Consider the following 20,513-nt stretch of genomic DNA (forward strand, 5'->3'; position numbering starts at 1 on the left):
GATAGGCAATACTCGTCTCTCAGAAGAGGAGAGACAGTACAGGAGAAGGGAGGGGTTGTGTATGTATTGTGGAGCAAGAGGTCACCTACGCCTAAACTGTCCTAACCGCCCGGGAAACGCTCGCACCCAAGTTCCTCTAGAGTACAGGCCTTGGGTGTTTCTATCTTGTCCTCTATACATGACTATAAAGATCATAGGCTTCTACTACCTGTTTCTTTAGTTTGGGAGAAGGGAGTATTAAATACCATGGCGTTGATAGACTCCGGAGCTGCTGAAAGCTTTATTGACCGAACCTTCGTCACTAAACACTCCATCCCATCCCAGCTAAGGGATACACCCTTGGCCGTTGAGGCCATAGATGGTAGACCATTATCTGAACCTGTTATTTCTCATGAGACCTTACCTGTTAACTTAACTGTTGGTATCCTACACAAGGAGGGTATATCCCTTATGCTCATTTCATCTCCTTCTGTTCCAATAGTCTTAGGGTATCCTTGGCTTAAGAAACATAACCCCATTATCGATTGGGAATTGGGTGAAATAATCTCTTGGGGTCAGGGTTGCCGAGACAGGTGCTTACAGAAGGTCTCACCGGTTTGCGTAGCTGACACACTGGTTAATTCTACCCAATCTACTGACTTACAAATACCACCCCTATACCTGGATTTAAGGGCAGTCTTTGACAAGAAGAATGCTGACACTCTACCTTCACACAGGTCCTTTGACTGCAAGATCAGACTCTTGCCCGGTACCATGCCTCCGAGGGGCACGGTATATCCTTTATCTACTAAGGAGAACCTAGTCTTAGAGGAGTATATTCGTGAGAACCTGGACAAGGGATTCATTAGGAGATCCTCCTCTCCTGCCGGGGCCGGGTTCTTTTTTGTGAATAAGAAAGATGGTACATTAAGGCCTTGTATTGATTATCGGGGATTGAATAAAATAACTATTAGAAATGCCTATCCGATTCCTTTGATTACTGAGCTCTTTGATCGTTTAAAAGGCTCCAAAATTTTCACCAAGTTAGATCTCAGAGGGGCGCATAACTTGGTGAGAATCCAACAGGGAGACGAATGGAAGACAGCTTTCAATACCCGTTACGGGCACTATGAGTACACGGTAATGCCTTTTGGTCTCTGTAATGCACCAGCAGTATTTCAGGACCTGATTAATGAGGTTCTTAGGGAGTTTCAACATGATTGCGTTATTGTATACCTGGATGATATACTTATACATTCTAGTGAGATTGAGACTCATCACAGACAAGTCAGAAGGGTATTGCGCAAACTTCTACAACATGGATTGTACTGCAAATTGGAGAAATGTAGTTTTGACCAGTCTCAGATAAACTTCCTTGGGTACGTTATTTCTGGGGACGGGTTTAAGATGGATCCGGTTAAACTCCAGTCTATTTTAGATTGGCCTTTGCCCAGGCGACTCAAGGCCATTCAGAGGTTTATTGGATTCTCTAATTATTATAGGCGCTTCATTAAAGGTTACTCGTCTATTATTGCGCCTATTACCAATATGACTAGACAAGGGGCTGACACTAAGACTTGGTCTACTGAAGCTCTCGTTGCTTTCAAAACACTCAAGGATCTTTTTGCTTCAGCACCGATTTTGGTTCATCCTGATACGTCTTTGCCTTTTCTACTCGAGGTAGACGCCTCGGAGACAGGTATAGGTGCTATCTTGTCTCAAAGATTAGGTGCGGATAAACCATTACATCCATGTGGGTTTTTTTCCAAAAAATTGTCTGGGCCTGAAAGCAGATATGACATTGGTGACAGGGAACTATTAGCGGTTATTATGGCCTTAAAGGAGTGGAGACATTTATTGGAAGGGACCTTGCACCCTGTTACTATTCTAACAGATCACAAAAACTTGTCTTATATTGGGGAAGCCAAGCGCTTGTCCGCCAGGCAAGCTCGTTGGTCCTTATTTCTCACTCATTTCAATTATGTGCTCACCTATAGACCTGGTTCTAAGAACTCTAAGGCCGATGCTTTGTCTCGCCAACATGAACCCTCTACTATATCTGAGGCGGTTTTGTCATCTGTAGTTCCCAAGTGCAATATTATCGCCAACACGAATCTCAGGATACACTCTCCATTGCTTGCCGAGATCATGAAAGTGCAGCATCTGGCTCCCAGACAGGTTCCCGGGGCACGGCACTTCGTTCCTCCTGAACTTCAACCGGAACTGCTGCAATGCTTTCACAACAGCAAAGTGGCTGGGCATCCTGGCATACGCAAGACGTGTTCCTTGATTTCTAAAGATTTCTGGTGGCCTTCGTTACGTAAGGATATTAAGGATTTTGTCGGGGCATGTGAGGTCTGTATGAAGACTAAACACTAATACGCTTCCTTGTGGGCTCTTGCACCCCTTGGAGATCCCCGAGAGACCATGGTCTTGTCTGGCTATGGATTTCATTGTCGATTTACCTATTTCTAAAAAACAGACTGTTATTCTCACGGTGGTTGACAGGTTTACTAAGATGGCTCATTTCGTACCCTTACCTAAACTTCCGTCTTCTCCCGAATTGCTGAGATATTCGCGAGAGAGATTTTTTGTTTACATGGTATACCCTCCGAAATTGTCTCTGATAGAGGTTCCCAATTTGTTTCCCGTTTTTGGAAGTCCTTTTGTTCTCAATTGGGTATCAAACTGAATTTCTCTACTGCATATCATCCCCAGTCTAACGGAGCTGCTGAACGCACCAACCAAAAGATTGAACAATATTTGCGTTGTTTTGTTTCCGAACACCAGGACGATTGGGTCGGTCTGATTCCTTGGGCGGAGTTTGCACACAACAATCTCGTTTGTGATTCTACTCGTTCTAGCCCCTTCTTCATGAATTATGGCTTTCATCCTCCTATTCTTCCCTCGGTTTCCCCTTCCCAAGGGGTACCGTCGGTTGATGTCCATGTTGCCAATTTGAGGAAGTTGTGGGATCAGACTCGACAAATTCTCCTTCATAATTCCACGTTGTCCAAACGACACGCAGACAAGCGTAGAAGGGCGGCTCCGGTTTTTATTCCAGGGGATAGGGTGTGGTTGAGTACCAGAAATATTCGCTTGAAGGTTCCCTCTATGAAATTTGCACCTCGTTTCATTGGTCCTTACAAGGTTCTGACTCGAATTAATCCTGTTGCGTATCGCCTTGCTCTTCCACCTGGCTTGCGCATCCCCAACTCCTTTCATGTTTCCTTGTTGAAGCCTCTAGTTTGTAACAGGTTTTCCTCCGCTGTACCCTCCCCTCGCTCTGTTCAGGTTGAGGGCCAGGAGGAGTATGAGATCAACTCCATCCTCGATTCTCGAATTTCTCGGGGGAGGTTACAATATCTTGTGGACTGGAAAGGATATGGTCCGGAGGAGAGGTCTTGGGTGGTCCAGGAGGAGGTGCATGCTCCTCGCCTCTGCAGGGCTTTTCATTCCCGGTTTCCGTCTCGTCCCGGTTCCTTCCGCCCGGTGGGCGTTTCTGAGAGGGGGGGTACTGTCAGGGTACCTGTTGTCTCTACCTCAGAGGAGGTGAGATACTGAGAATTCCGTCCTCTCAGAGGAACTGACTCACTCGTTCCTCACGGTCCTTTCGGCCGTTTACACGCCGGACGCCTCTGATCCGCCTCCTTTTATGACGCGGCTCTAGTAGCCGACGTCATGACGATTAGCCGTTCCGACCTGTCAATCAGTCCTGAGCTCGAATCAGGACTCGTCGGGGGCGTGATCATCTATTTGGAACCAGGGTATATAATGAGGTTTTGTGTATTGGTTCATTGCCCTGTCGTGGTTCTAGCTAGTCTAGTCACTCAGCGCTCTTTCCTCTATTTGACTCTTTGGTTCTGATCCAGCTTGTTTATTCTACTCTGCTTACCTCTGTCACCCTTTTGACCCGGCTTGTCTCTCGTTTACCTGCTCTCTCGTTCCCTCGACCTCGGCTTGTCTCTAGACCATTCTTTGCTTACTCCTTACGTTAGTCCGGCCATTCTAAGGTCCGGTATACGTAACTTCTCCTGTTTGTACTCTGCGTGTTGGATCCCTGTCCTGATCCTGACACATAGCCATCCCTTTAAAGTTTAAACGTGGTCTAAATTTGCAGCAAATTGACATTGATTGGCGGATAAAGCATGAAATCAATATCAAATAGCACTGCGTGACTATCGGTTCATGATTGTGGTCAAAGAATTGATCAGAAAACACCCACAATACATCGTTGCTACACTGTCAGTGGCTGCAGTGTTGCATGCACCGAATGACAGAATGACATTCGGTCAGTGAGCCATTCAGTCATTCGGGCTGGTGATTTTGCATACCTTTTCTGACTAAATGACCGAACGCCGAAATGTTCGGTTATTTTGCAGTTCTTCCGAAGACATGTCTAATTCCTATGATGTTTTCTCAGCCTTCATTTTAGCAAAGCATTATGGGACTTGTTCTAAACAGTTAAGGGTCTATCTTTTGGTTTTTAGACTCTACACTTAGCTTGTTACCCCTTTGTGTATGCCAAACTTATTTTGTTACAATGACTTGTTTCTGTCCTTTAAACAGCTTTTACAGCACTGTTGAATGTATTAAATGTATAATTCGTATTATTTATTATTAATAAACAGTGCTATTAGTACCATGCTCTCTTGCGTTTCTATGCGTTTGTTTTTACTGCTTTGTTTTGTTTCCATGCAGTGAGGTTTTGCACATCTTTACTACACCGCCTTCTTTTTGTCTATCTTTACAGTTTTTCACACCTGAACTCTCCCTTCTCCGTCACCAGAGGGGCGTGCACAGTCTATTTTTTTCGCCTCCAGCTACAAGAAGACTCATTCAGTGTAGGAGGAAAGCATTAACTCTTGTTTCACCAACCACACTCTGTGAGAGCGGAAAGTGGTGATTTTCCTTTCTGCACCTGGCGTGATGCCTCAAGTTGTGCAAGGAATGCAGTGGTTAAATTAAGGGTGTATCTTTCAATAAATATGTATATATACACCCTAACTAAACACATCTAGTGTAACATTAGATAGCTTCTGGTAACAGATAAGGAAAGAGAGCAGCTTCACGCAGAATTCAGGTATGTCTTCTTTGCTAACACTCTTACTGACACTTCCAAAAAGAATTCTAACTTGGAAAAACTGTAATCCTTTTAAATGTTACTATGCTGAAAATATATATAATGCTGTTTGGGTTGTTTTTTGTGCTTGTTTTTATATATAACAAGTTTACGGTTGTGTAAATATATTTATTGAAATATATTTTTTCTTGTCAAAGATTATGTTTAAAGGTGATTTAAAAAAAATAAATGTCTTTTTTTTTGCCTGTAGCAAATTAAGCGTGTATCCCTATATACTTTTTGAATACCATTTTCTTACACCAATTTAAATTATGGTCATTTTTTTCAGTGTTTAAATTGGTGAGAGGCAAAACATTTTTTTTCGGTTCTTTTGGTTATAAGCCGAAATATCATTTAGCCATGATTACTGGCTTCTGTAAAGTTTGAGATCGATAATATGTTCCTAATTTATATGTTGTTCTGGACCTTTTGAAAGATGAGAACTTGTTCCCTTGCCATTTAGGACCTTCAATATATTCGAACCTATACGTTATATAAAGTTCTGTTTTATTTCACCTTTATTATAGGACAACTTAAGTATTAAAGATGCTTTCAATGATCTTCTCGTACTGAATCTATAGTGCTAACATCCTTTGCCTACAAATGGCTAATTATTAATAGTTTTAAGATACTAGCGTTTTCAAATTGGCTAATGGTGAGTGTTTTTTTTTTTTTTTTTTTAAATGAGTTGATTGATATTTTTTGCTCTCTAGAAGAGATGAAGAGATGTGTAAATTAACCTCCATTGCAGAATTGGGTTGAACTGAAATACTCAATTCTAAAGTGAATATGTTCAACTTATAGTAAATATACCTACTTCAAGGCTAGACTAAGCATTTTTGTAGCCTGCCTTTGACAAATAGAAGAATTTCTATAAAGTTGGAGAGAAATAGGGAGCAATATTAAAACCAGACTTTAACCTTTCTAAAGCAAGATTAAGTAGATGTGCATGATTGGATTTTTTTCCGTCTTCCTTATGATGCATCTTAACCCAACATGGTTTGAATATACAGTATACAGAATGCATATGAAATACAACTAAGCAAAAACATGCCATTTTCAAATTTTTTTAAAGGAGGATAGGACAAAGTGTTGGTACTAATTTATATAGGTGACTTAGATAATAAATGCCTCACATGTGCGTCTCCCTTCATTCACTGTAAGGTTAATTTGCTAAATCAAGAATTGTTGTTTATCGAGGTGGTCTGTTTAATTGTTGATTCTATAAGGAGTTCTAGTCACTGTTTACAAGAGTGGAATGGAGAATGCTTGTGAAACGTTCCACTGTTTCCAACAGACGTTTGCTATGTCAAACCCATTTGTTGGCTCACAAAAAGCCAGATCTGTTAATCCCTCCATGCTATTTCATTACTATTTGGCTGACATTTAGGTGATTAATTTAACTACATCTCTGTGTTCTTTGTTAATTCGGCTATTCAAATGATTCTTGTTGTTTCCATTTGATCGATCTAAAAATAACCGGGATCTATTCGGTTTGAATTCAGCCAAAATAGAATTTTATTATTTTGTCTTCAAAAGTTAAATTCCATGGCCAATTCACAATTTTGTAAATAACCATGTGGATGTTGTTTGGTACAGACGAATGTGTGCAGTTGCAAAAAAAATAAAGGGAAAATATTTTTTGAGAAGGTTTTCTGAGAAGCATCTCTTTTGTAACTTGTTTTGTGTGGTTCAAGATATTTGAGCCCATCCTTCCTCAGGAATGCACACATCTGTGATACATATTATAGCACTCTAAATAAATATCATAACCATTTTAGACCACACTGGCAAATAACACAGGCTCTCTCATCGCCGATAAACTGGGCATACTGCTGCAGCTCTGGTACTACGGAAGGTGAATTATTTATTTGTCATCAAACTTTAGAGGCCATTATAGACTGAGTAACAGGCGCCCAGCGAAAGCTGCCAAGCAGAATCCCTTTTTTTCTTCGGGAACCTAAAGGTCAAAATGTTTGACACTAACCTGGCAGATAGCTTTGAAAACTCTTTGCACCTTAACCACTAGAGTAGGCTGTAGTGGTAATGATGCTTAAAGTACCCCTTTAAAATTATTTACATGACATTTTCCGAGGAATGGCTTTTAAACAATTTCCCATCAAAGTTTTATTCATTTCAGTATATACCAATGTTGCCATGCCAAGCGACTAGCTTACAGTATACTAATGGGTCTAAATACCAAATAATTAAAAGAGTTATTTGGTATTGACTCTATTATTGAGTAAAAGTGAGCCCAACTGCTACTCTGGTGAACGTCCCATTAAGTTACCTATTTCCAAACCAAGAACTATATCATTATTGCCACTTAAAGGTGGTGTGCCAGTTCAAAAGTCTTTCTTAGCATTCTTTGTTTCTCATGCCTTACAATAACACTGTCAAGGTATTATCAATATGAATTTTTTTAAGTGACTAAACCATTATTCAGTGTCACCATAACTGTGTAAATCATGTATTTCTATTCCTATACTTTTCAGGTTCCTTCTGCTTCCATTGAAGGATAGAGCCTATCAAAAAATCGAAGATTGTATCATGTCCCAGGTGATACCCAATCATGTGTTGCGTGTGGGGCAAACCGTTTCATTGGCATCCAAGGATGAAAGTGACGCTTTCAGACAAGGTGTACATCCAATGTGCATCTCCATGAACAATAAATGCTCTTACTTCACCACTGAGAGATATACGGGACAGGTCGCAACACAAGTCAACGGTCATGTGTTGCCCAACACAGCTGTGTATGGAGAGAAGAATCTTGTCCACGGAACAAATTTCAGGGTAGCAGAGAAAGGATCTCACAGCAGCAGCCTGCCTGAACAAAACAGGGTACCAGGAGGTATGATCCGCAACAATTATGTTGCACAGCAATCAACAAATACTGAAGTCTGTGATGAAGGAGACCCTATATCTCCTTCATTGGATATCTCCATTGATCATTTAAACCAACTCATTTTACAGTTGGATCCTACATTCCAACCCTTGCCAATCAAAACTGAGCAGTTCTATAATAGTTCAAACCAGTTCTCTTCTTCAAGTCAGGTGTCTTCGTCATACAAGCCAGAGACTCCGAAGATGTCAAGTTCACATGGTAAGGATGTGTCTTAAAAGATGCAGAGAAATTAAGCATAAACCCTTTTTACCACCTCGTTAACCTGACTACTGTAAAATCTAGATATTATTCCCCATACCATAAGAGGTGCTGTACACTTATAAATATGCAAAAAAAAATGTAATTGTTATGTTATAGTAGTAATAACAAATATATATTTTTTTCTTAAACTAACCCAGGCAATTAATGCAGACACATTAGCAAATGATGGCAGTTTTTCCATAATGGTTTTCAACTTTAACAATGTTTTACCGAAATGTTGACCATTGCAAGTTTCTGTTCCACTTTGAGCTATGTACAATATATAGATATATGGACTGGTCAGTGTAACTCGGTTCTGATATCATATCTTTAGCCTTGTCCTAATGTGTAGATGCCAGAACTACATGACAGATTTTGAGATAATTTGGGGCATAATTCTTAAAGTAGATGTGCATCATTTAACATTTTTTATAAAATGTGCCTTATTGTGTTAAAAACAAAACAAACAAAACAAAACAAAAAACTACCAGCTATCAAAGTACAGACTCTTCTTTAAAAGCAGTGAATGCTTTCTTAGTTTCTACAGGAAGAACTTTTAATGCACCCTTTTAAGTTTAAACAAACAGAGTCATAGTCAACAAACCAATAGCGTAGGAGCTGTAGGGTTTAGCAAAAAAAAAAAAAAATAGTTGAAGTGATGTAGAGACTTGTTATGTTGTTGTTAGTGATGAAATGTAATGCCTGGAAGGTTAGTTTGTTCAAATAAAATTAACCCAGCCCAGTGAGTTGGCTTCAGCTACAAAATAAGACGTTTGTATTACGGGAAAGACCCACGCGTGAATAATCATCACATGTTCTAGGATTATGCCTTCAGGGGAAGGTGGGATTCTGATGTCATGTGGAACACAGCATGACATTAAGATAATATGGCAACAGTTGTTAAACGGATGTAATGTAAATAACATGAAGGATTGTGGGAACATGTTAAGGTTGATATTGGACAAGGAGTTCATTTGTGATGTATGGCACAAGCATCTATTGACAGAAGGCCATTTTACCACGAGACTTCAAGCGGCACTGTCACCATCTGGGGACCTTGCATAACTTGCAAAGATCCCCAATTGTGACATCACTGATGGGGGTCCGGTGGCCGGCAGGTGGCATGCAAAGGTGATTTTAACTAACTGACCTGAACCTACCTGTTATGCCATCTTCTTACGGCCAGTACAGCATTGAGATCTATGGAGTGTACCTCGAGACCGTGGTATCTGTCATGGACAGCTCCAAATCCCTGCAGTCGTCAATGGTGTCAGCTCCGCCCATTGTCTAAAGGTCTCAGGAGGAGGAAAAATACAGAGAAAAAGCCTTTTTGACTTGGTTGGAATTTTAGTGAAATTCCAAAACAGTCAATAAAAGTATTTCATAAAGATTTGATCTTTTTTTTCTTTTGCTGGGGGGCGACAGTACCTCTTTAAGGCGTCACCTTGTCTATTACAGAACCTAAGGCAGTAAAGATTTCTATTATCTATGTTTTTGTATTATAGGGCGAGTGACATGCCACAAAAAAGCCCAGGGGAATGTTGGGTTTTTAAACAAGAAAATGTATAGTCTTAAACATAGACAAAGCACTGTCTGTCACCACCACTCAAACATATGACAATGCTTAGAGGACTAGTTGACTATGGAATATTGTCTGTTTAGGTCACTTTGCAATTCGTCCACATTTAGCCTGATCAGGTGATCATTTGAATGCTCAACTCCAAGCTGAAAGGTACCTTATATATATATAAATATATATATAATGATCCTCCTGTTTCCCCTCTATTGGTCACATAATCTCAATTGATCTGTAAGCCAAATGATAGGAAAATGTTAATATTAGTCTACTGCAAAATGTATATAAAATATTATATTATCTAAATATTTTTCAGTACACTGATTGGCCCATTTTGGTTCTTCTGACTCGGTTCCCAACCCAGTTTTTTTGGACCAAAATGCAGGCATCCTGAAAAATGTCCTGTCTTCAGGTAAAATGGTTTGACCAAGCTGAATTTTCATCATTCGTGCACAAGTCTGTTTTTCAACATACATGGCAACAGTGGTTCAAATATGATGGTCATCTGTTGTACCCCTGACAAGTAGACCTTATTTGGGACTGCTCAGGAAAACCTATCTGTTCTATCTGTGTTCAGCTGCGTTCTGTTACTCTGATATGGTATTCAGGAACACACAGCACAAGCTCTTACAGGCCCCAGCATGCTTTAACATAAAGACTCTTCAGATGTCTTCAATGACAGCAGACCATTCCTTTTTACAGTCATTACTGAACAAATGGCTGGTTGTCAAGGTAATGCTGGCAGAGGATTCAGAGGAATGTAAGTTCTGTAATAATTTTAAAAATAAATAAATAAAAAGAAGTATTTCCAGAAAGTAGAAAATGTTGGAATCTCACGAAATGCAATTATTTCAAATCACGGAGGGACTAAAGCTAAAAGAAATGGATGCGAATATAAATATATATATTTTTTTACTTTGTCCTTAAATGTTCAGCTTAATGCCCTTTTAATTTAAATTAAGTAATTCTGAAAATGTGTCAACTTACAGAATCTAAATAGTTCTTTGTCTCTCCTCAAAGGTAGTTTGTAATGCACATTTAGTATTGAGTGTTACTGATATAATGATTAATGTTATGGGCACTATTAATCCATTCTTATATTTTCCTCCACTTTTTTTCCAGAGATAAAATGTGTGAATGTTCATAGTGATCCCAGAAGAAATGTTTGTCATGAGAACATTCAAAGATCAGCAAGTCCTACTCCAAATTCCGAAGGCATCTTAATCTCCAGAGGAACTCAAAGAGACAACTGTACAACTAATGGCAATGTTGTCTTCAATGAGACTCATTCGCATGTAAATGGACATCTGGATCGACACCAAAGCCCATCTACTGGAGGTTACAACCAGGTCTCAGAGGGTATTGCCATCCCACATCAGAGATTGAACCATTATAATGCCAACATTTCTTCATCCGTGGGTTCAGAAAACATTCCGAATCCCCTGTACCAATTTCGAAATTATGACGTCTCCAGCATGTCCAACAGTCCAGGTTCTGATACCAGCTACATTCTGGGAAGGTGAGCTAAGATAAAAACTAGTAAACTAGAGGAACTTTGGTATAGGAGAGTTGTAATAATAAATACATTGTATGAAAAAGTGTTCTGAGAGTTTCGCTTCAATCCAAACAAATATTTTAGAGATAATCATATAAGCAAATTGTTGGGTCAATAACCGCCCATGTTAACAGAATCATAAATCTGACAACAGATAAGTTCTACATTAAAGTACAGAATAAAGCCAATGCATTTAATATCTAATAAGGAACATGATGATAGGTACATACAATTAATATATTTTGCAGCAGAAGAGGAATGGTTGAGAAATACAAATTAAGAATTTGATGACTGATAAGTGTTATCTGGACAGAAACATAAAAGTAATTTAGTTGACCGTTAATAATAGACATGTTGATAGGTACAGAGAAACAATGCTTTTTTTGTAGACATCAGCTGTTTTGATCACAGAGTATGTAAATATATTTCTTCTGTTATCTGCTTCTGATGTTTTTTAGTGCTTTGCCTTGTGTTGTCCAAGATAGACCTATTCATGGTTAAACAGCCTTAATTACTCTGTCTGTTATACGTAACATGATCAATTCGTATTGTAAGATGAAATTGTATCTCTGCATATAACTAGTTGATGGCTAGTAAATATTTCAAATATAACACAGAAGAATTTGTATTTGGAAGTTATGAAGTTATTGTAAAAAAATAAACAAAATACACCATATAAAGTTACTGGTTATGGGTTGAGCCGTTCATTAATACAACGTGTGCATATACCATGTGATATTTATATTCTCTTCTCTAATCTGAGTGAACCAGATTAGAAAAAATGTAGATTAGAAAAAAAAATGTTAATCATCAATTTGCCCGCAATGTTATCAGAAAAGGTATATTATGCTTCAAAAGTTCAGCAACGAATAAAGATGATGCTGCCATGAATAGGAATCGAAATCAAGAATACGTAATAAAATTCCTATTATTGTAAATGAAGCATTTCTAGATATGCCCATTTTTTTTTTAAACACATAAAAACAAAACAAAGGTTCCAAGCGATTTCTGGTGTAATGGTAAAAAAATACGATTATTAAGTCTCAACCGACAAAGATATGAATGAGGAAGATTTTTGATTTAGTGAATAAAACTCAGTATGTGTTACATTTAATGTATTCTGTTTTGTTTCTCTGAAAATGTGTGTGTGTGTGTATATATATATATATATTAAAAATTGTTTACCTTTACAGTACCCAGTCACTTCTCAATGATGAAATTGATGGTCAGCAATTGCCTGGAAGAATAGCAGAAAGTCCCTTCGGGTCTTTGGGATCATTTTCCCAACTAAACAGCCCAGGAATGATGTCCCCTTCTTCATCCATACATTACTTTGACCAGAACCCAGATGTTTGCAGTCACCCAGCATTGTCTATGATAGCCAACCAGTCAAAGACATTTTCACGACTTTCTACAAAGGGTCATGCCAACAGTTGCCCTGCATCAGTTGCCAGTTCTAGCATGGACATCCCTATTCTGCTTGTAAATGGATGCCCAGAGAGTCAAGACAGATCCTCTATGTCTTCGACAAGTTTCCATGGAAGCCAAAGACGAAAAAGTTCCTCCAGTTTCAATAGAGCGAATAAGACCTACTCAGATTCTTCCATCTCAACCTTTTCTGACAGTAAGTTTACAGTTTTATGTGACTGGTGTTCCTAACAAAGCCTGGGAACGTCAAGCTTACAGTAGTCTAGCTCTACTATGTGCTGTTAAATACGGTCATGAAAAATACCGGTAATCATAATTAACACTATGTTTAGAATACAACTCTTCCTGCTAAGGAAGGACTTCCATAAACAAATTATTTTAATAAGAACATTACACTGCGGGTTTATAAAATAAAAAAAATAAAAAAAATGGAATAGTGCAACATGGTTTTTCTGATCATACATGGCAGCATTAACTTATTTGTTAACTCCTCCCCTCACAGCAGAAATTGGTATAAATAGATCCACCCCTTTCCATCAGGCAGTCTTTTTTCCTGTCCTTCACGGGAGTTTGGAAGGAGTCTGCTTAAGCAGGCCTAGATTTTTCTATTATGCTCACCAGGCCAATATTTTTGTAGGCCCTGTCTTATGCATGAAGACCAAGCATATCTAAGTTTTATAGGAGCGCCTCTTTAAAATAGATAAAACAGACCGACGTGTTTGCTATTAAACAATATTTTGACCTTATTATTTTGTACATTCAGAATTACCTTAAATAAATGGTTTCAGTGGAATTTAAACATGGTTAGAGGGGTCCATCTAATGTTTTTTTTGCATCTGAGAATATAGTTCGCTGTTGTTTTTTTTTTTTAAATTCTTTATTTTTGCATGTGCATATTAGGTACAGACAAGCGTGCAGGGCCACGACAGCAACTGCAGGCATATTCATAGCATTGCAATGAGTGGCATGATGGTACAGCACATTTTTTTTTTTTTTTACATTAACAGAAAGATTGCCGGCACATTTTTGTTTAAACGTTAGTGATGCAGAGTAGGTTTAAGTTTAGATAAAGTACAAGATTGTGTCTGCGAGTTATAAACAGGCTTGTGTAGCCACTGTAGGAAATACAGGCTAGTGTTATATATCAAGCATTTGAAAGGCACCAGTTAATGGCACTATATCCCATATAGTCGGCCTAAGTCAAGACAGTTAAAACAAGCATTATACGGGTGTTTAAAGCGTAAGACAGTTAGTTAGTAGTTTTTTAGAAAGATATAACAAGCTAGGAACATTTTGAAAGCTTATGAATATATAGGCAAACTAAATAATGACAGCTAGAGCATACACAAGAAATCACTGCGTGGCTAAAAGGTACTGCAGTTTTACAGTGCTCCCCTCTCACCACATAACCTCACTATAGTACAAAAGCACACATTTGAGCTAGCAGAAGCATGTAAACTTCTGTGGATAAAACGAAAAAGAATATGTAACTCAGCCTTGTATCATTGGTAACGGTGGGGTAGTCTGTCCTGGGAGTCAGCCTTATGTGTCAGCATAGGCAGGCGACCGCTCATCCTATACCCCTGCTGGGCTGAGGGCTGCCATGTGGGGATAGTTCATGCTGGGCTTCCAGCTGCTTGTCCTGCGCCTGATACCATGTGGTTGGTGGTTGTTGATGCGCCCTGTTCCGTCTTGAGGGCCTGGGCTTCGCGTGGGGGCCCGTCGCTGCTGAGATGTTCTGTCTCCTGGGTGTCCTTTGTCCTCGTGGATGCTTTCTCGCGGTTTGGGGTCGGCAGGTGAAGCGCCTCCGTGGTTGTGTCGCTTTTCTCCGCTTTGGGGAGGTGCGCCCCTCAGTCTGCCGCCTTGTGGGAGCCCCCGTCTTTGCGGACTGTTGCAGGCCACTGAGTGGGTGAGTACGTGGTTGTGGTGGGGTCTGTTGGTGCAGTATACCTTCGAGTTTTGTCCAGAAATCCTGAAAGTGCTGATCCAGCCGGGTGAGGATATCATCGTCGTCGGGGCTCGGGGGCCATGTGGCCGCCGCCATTTTGGCTAGGCCTCGGTCGACCAGTCGCAGGCTTGCGGTTTCAGCCCGCTGACTTGCCCGGTTTGGGGTGGCTGTCGATAATGGACCGGGATCACCCCCACCGGTCCTAGGGGGGGGGTAACGGGGCACCCGCATAGGGGGATGACTTCGCTTGCAGCGCTTGTTTAGTATTTTGGTCGCCGTCTCCGTCCGGCCTGTAGTAGGCCGCTCTTGCCTCGGCGGGGCTTGCAGTCTGTCAGTGAGCCGCCGACCACCTTTCCACATCTCAGGTGGGTCAGGCAGCCTGGACCTCGCTTGGTGCTGCCCCTGTGTCGGGCAATAGGGCTATAGGGCTGTGAAAAGGCCTTTTTTAACGAGAGTGTGGAGGAGCTCGTCCAAAACACGTCTATCCTCCATTGCGGTCAGGCCCCGCCCCAGTTCGCTGTTGTTTTTGAGGCAAGAAGTTTGCACTATCGCAATGAAGTGATCTGTGTGCTATGTCCCTGCCTGCTTACAAACATTGCCATTCTGCAGGAACAGCAATATCACGTTGCAGGGTTTTAATGCCTCCAGTGGCGCTTCTCCAAAATAGCAGCGTCAAACTGTTTCTGTCAGATGGTCTTATAGGTCCATCTGACTGGTGTTGCACAGTGTTTGGGGAAAGATATGGGAAAACTTTGGATTGGCTGAGATGGTAAGTCTGAAATCAATGCAACAAGGGAGAAAAGGCCTAAACAGCTAATAGGGCACTATAGCTTTAGGAATACGCATTTGTATTCCTATCACTAAAGTGTTCCTTTAATTTATGTAAAGGGTTAATCCCCTTTAAATAGCGGAGTACTGACAAGTTATGATTTACAGGCTAATGTTTGTTTCAAACCCTTCAAATCTTTATGTGCACCAAATAATCGCTTTTCCCATCCTACATTCCTGTACTGGCTGGTTATAACTATCCAGGTTGTGCATCAAAGTGTGAAATGTTCTAAAGGAATTTTGCATTGTAGGCCAAAATAGCCAAATTGTAAAAAGTCTCCAAGTCAACTATGTTATCATTTCATCTACATTTATCTACATTTGAAATTTGCCTTTATGTCACTTTAAATTCACACTTTACTGTATAACCCTGTGTGACTTCAAGAATGGTGAAATGTTATCGAATGTTTCTGCAGGTAGGTAAGGAAGACATATTAATGTGACATTCTGTCGAAATAGTTGCAAAATTAGAAAATCCGTAAATAATTTATATAATTTCCCTTGGGCAATGTATCATTTTCAGATTGGATCTTTTAGTTTGCCTTAGGTAATTTTTTTTTTTTTGCAAGCAATAAATACATTTCAATTTTGTTTAGAAATTTGGGAAATTCTGACTCTTTGTATTCTCTTGAAATTCATGTAGGTTCCAACAGAGAGGGGCAAACAGGCATGAAATTTGTAATGGCCACTTCGAAGCAGTGGTTCCAGCCTAGCATTACAAGAGACAAAGGTAAGGTAGTCGTTATTATGAAATTTTGTACTCTGCAGTCCCTTAAAATATCCCTCAAAAAACACTTCTTTAGAGAAGCCTACCAGCTCTCCACTTAATGCCTCATCCATTATAACCTCCTTCTGCTATCTTGTGTGCTCCCTCCTCCTAAACAACTCCTTGCCATTCTTTGGGAACATACAGATCACGTAATTCCCTTTGTGTATTTCTCCTTCATCTTTTTAGATTGTCAGCTTGTTTGTCAAGGGTCCTCTTCAATGACTGTTCCAATATGTCAATCATGTGTTGTTTGAATTTAGTGTTTGTCTTGTTTACCTATTGTATGGCGCCTGCAGAATGTTAGTGCTATATAAATAATTGTAATTCTTTGATGACCATGTGATCAAACTTCATGCTGAGAATTTTCAGTAACATTATTCCTAACCACATGATTACCTAGAACACTGACTTCATAAAAGAGTGAAAATGCACGTGGGTCTGGTAGAGCTCCAAATCACAAACATCTGTGTAATTCACTAAACTCTTCTTATTTTTGAATTTGGAAATGCAAACAAACAGGGGTATGTTTTATTTTGAGCCATGATTGGCAGCAGGGATGCTCAGTGACTCTCTTAGGCCCAGGGGTGTACTAATGGGCATAAATCAGAACGATGGTCTGATTAGTAAATCCGAGATATTCAATGAAGCTAGATATAGGAGAGCCTCAATCAGCTAGAGAATCACCCAACATTTTCATAACTAATAAAATGCAGTTTAAAATAAAATTAAGGTTAAAGAGATATTTGTGTAGTCTAATTCATTGTGTGTATACTTTGATATTTCTTCAGCTATTGAGTTTCTGAAGGACAAAGAACCTGGAACATTTCTTATCAGAGACAGCACAACCTTCCGGGGGTCCTTTGGACTAGCCATGAAAGTCCCTGGGGTACAATCCAAAACAGGTAAACAAATGTGCTTCCAGTGAAAGTATACCTAAAATACATGTAGAAGATATAATATCCAGAGAAGGGTTAAGATCCCACAAATTCACATAAGGAAGGTAAAGTGGCCCAAGCAAGCTCATGGTTCTGATGCCCCTGTCTAACCTCTGGGCCCCCAGGCAGCCACCTAGGGTCACCTTATGGTTTATCCTGCTCTGATAAAACCTTCTAAGAAGATCTCTCTTTGTGTTGTCACCTACAACTCTCAATTGCAGGATCTATCCACGACTGCCCTGTTAATATGGAGTGCTTTTCCTTTCATACTTTCTCCAATCATTTAGTAAGTCCCCAAAAGTAGTTGATGTCCTTCAAAAATTTACCTTGGTATTCATCCACCCTCATCTCAACCAACATCTTCAAGATATTCACTAAAGTAAGAGTTCAAAGTAAATTTCACATTTGAGGTACAATAGCAGAACTGGAAATATTCCCTAAGTCAATCCTTCCAGTTTAACTACCTTGGCCCAAAATGTGAAATTCACTGTGAATTTACTCTCTCTTCAGTGATTAACCTTGTACATCTCTGTTATTTGAAGTATCTGGCTCACTGTTTCCTTTACGCCTACGTTAAAGCATATCATATATTCACTTTTGGATACATTGAACTTCTACCTTTCGTGTAATTAAATCAAATTCCTTTAGACTGTAATGTAATTTGAGCAGTGCCATTTTGATCTCATATCCTCGTATGCCAAACTTACTTTATCACTATTACTTGCTTTCCCTTTTATACTACATTATTTGATATATCCTTATACATCTGAAAGATAGTGTCCTTGGTCCACTCACCATTGCTGTCCTCAAAGTGCAAAACAATAGATGCAATTATCAATCATCTAGTGTCCTGTTAAGATATGGGCATTTCAGATACAGTCACCTCTCCAACTCCACGAGAACTACATGTAAGATCTATTTAACACATTATGACAATCTAGAACCAAACAAGAAAGGTGCAGGAGACACTGCAGTATATCAATTAAGACTGTGTCACACACACATGACTGTAAGGGTACATACCCTTGTGCTACACTGCATATCTTGAGCCCTTACCTTCCCAAATAGGTACCACATTAGTTTCACACCATCAGACATCTTTGCCAGCGTTACACCAGACGCTGTAGCACTGCCCCTTCATGACAGCATTAAGCGCCGAACACTTCATGCCATCATCATGCCGACACCTACCCACATTTGGGGGCAAGGCTATCAAGGCCTATACATACTTGAGCTTTACATGTGTTTAACCCCTTAAGGACACATGACATGTGTGACATGTCATGATTCCCTTTTATTCCAGAAGTTTGGTCCTTAAGGGGTTAATGTTTAATTGATTTTGGCTTGTTTCAACTATTCTCCATTCTGTATCCCTGACCTTGGTTAGTTTATCGACGCTGTGTACCTCTATAGTCCCTGGCCTCAGCTTGTTTCTTGACAATCCATTTCCTTGTGTTGTGGTGTTGTGTATGTTAAGCCCGGCCACTCTAAGGTCCAGTAATACCCTTATCCACTGTTCTCCTGGCCCTTTGTGGCTTTATTTTGTGTGTTGGGTTATACCCACCCTGACTTTGACTTAAATTAGTCACATAAAAATAGGATATACGATTTTGCAAAGCACAAGTATAAAATATCATGTCAATATATTCACCAGAGAACTAATATTGAATTGGAAAAATGTTGGCGCTTCAAGCAGGATAGACCAACAGCTGAAATTATATAAACATTCAACTGAAATGATGTAATGACACTCCTATTACATTGTGCTTGTGATTTGAGAGGTGTCTGCTATCCTTTGTCTGATTTTTTTTTTTTGTCTCAAACACTTTTTTATAAAAAAAAAAACAAAAAAACTGTACAAGACGAGTCCTTAAATGCCCTTTTCTATAATATATATTTATAAAATGCATATATACACTCCTATACACAGGAAAGATATTGAATGATTTCATGTGTAAAGATTGGGTAAGAGTAAAGATTGTGGCTGATTCAATTAAGTGATATCTCGTATGATACAGACATATACAACAATATATCAATATCCTCTCAACGAGAATCTGAGCCAAATTCATACAAACATGTGATTGACAAATTATCCGGTTCAATGACAACTTGTGCTTTTATTTTCTTTAAAAGTGAAATCAGCCCAATTTTTAAGATCCTGTATAGATCAAGTGGAATGATTGTCAGTTCCGTAGATCAAAAGAAAAAGAAAGTGGACAATACATCTTAAGTGTATAATCACAGATAAGAGAAATATTAGTCAGAACTCTGCCAAAAGGGAATTCGATATGGCTGTATCTCTCTCCCACTGCAAAAAAGTATTTATTAGTGCCTGACTCACCATGACTCATAATCCACTTGTTTTGCAGTTGATAAGGACTCTCATTAATGTGCCTCACCCATCAGTAAACGGAACGCGTGAGCCAAACCAATAACGAGATTTGGCTATTTCTTTCTTGAGAATCTGTTTCACAGAATTTCATTACCCACCTTCAATTGTTGCAATCCTCATCAAATATTTGCATCCCTTGATAACTATTTGCAGCACTCTTATCACACTACGCGTCTGTTTACCCTTTATTGGGCTTTATTGCGCTGTAATTCTGAAGTTGTGATTTATAAAATTGTAGGATATTCTATTAACCACAATTAAATACTGAATTCTGGCAACCAGTAACACAACTCGATTGCTTTCAAAAGTTAATCGACTCAAGGAATACAATATAAAACATCTGTTATCGGATTTTCTGTGGTCCTGCCACAAGCTGCTTTAGTGAATCTGGCCTTAGAATGGTTGGGGCTTGGGATCTTGTAAAGAAGCGCCTGAAAATTTCTAATAGGGTTATTAATACCTCTCATTTGGAAGTTTTGGAAGATAATATGCTGGATATATCACTTCAAAATTGGCCTAGGTCCCGTAGATTTATTAAAGAAATGATACAGAATGACTTAATAATGTCTTTCCAAGAGATACAACTTAAATTCTCTCTTCCTAATAAAGAACTCTTTACCTATCTTAGAATAAAGAATTTTCTTGGTTTATCACTACTGAAATCTTCTTCACAAAGTTATTTTTTTATTAAGAAGATTTTCACTTATTCAAAAGTTAAAAAAGTTCTTTCAAAATCTACCAAACTGATTTATAGTCTAGATCAGGCATAGGCAACCTGCGGCACTCCAGATGTTTTGGACTACACCTCCCATAATGCTTTGCCAGCATTATGT

General features: G+C 39.4%; 1 protein-coding gene across 1 annotated transcript in view; it reads left to right on the forward strand.

Annotated features, from left to right (window-relative positions):
* Positions 1 to 4,998: 4,998 nt before the first annotated feature.
* Positions 4,999 to 20,513, forward strand: part of TNS4 (tensin 4) — a 28,554-nt gene continuing 13,039 nt past the window's right edge. The window contains exons 1-6 of the mRNA XM_063459065.1: positions 4,999 to 5,062; positions 7,597 to 8,204; positions 10,945 to 11,341; positions 12,571 to 13,001; positions 16,225 to 16,311; positions 17,139 to 17,252. Coding sequence (XP_063315135.1) covers positions 7,652 to 8,204; positions 10,945 to 11,341; positions 12,571 to 13,001; positions 16,225 to 16,311; positions 17,139 to 17,252 — 1,582 coding nt within the window. The 5' untranslated portion in view covers positions 4,999 to 5,062; positions 7,597 to 7,651. The remainder of the gene's footprint in view (positions 5,063 to 7,596; positions 8,205 to 10,944; positions 11,342 to 12,570; positions 13,002 to 16,224; positions 16,312 to 17,138; positions 17,253 to 20,513) is intronic.

The sequence above is a fragment of the Pelobates fuscus genome, chromosome 6 (assembly GCF_036172605.1).
Source record: "Pelobates fuscus isolate aPelFus1 chromosome 6, aPelFus1.pri, whole genome shotgun sequence".
Taxonomy (NCBI): domain Eukaryota; kingdom Metazoa; phylum Chordata; class Amphibia; order Anura; family Pelobatidae; genus Pelobates; species Pelobates fuscus.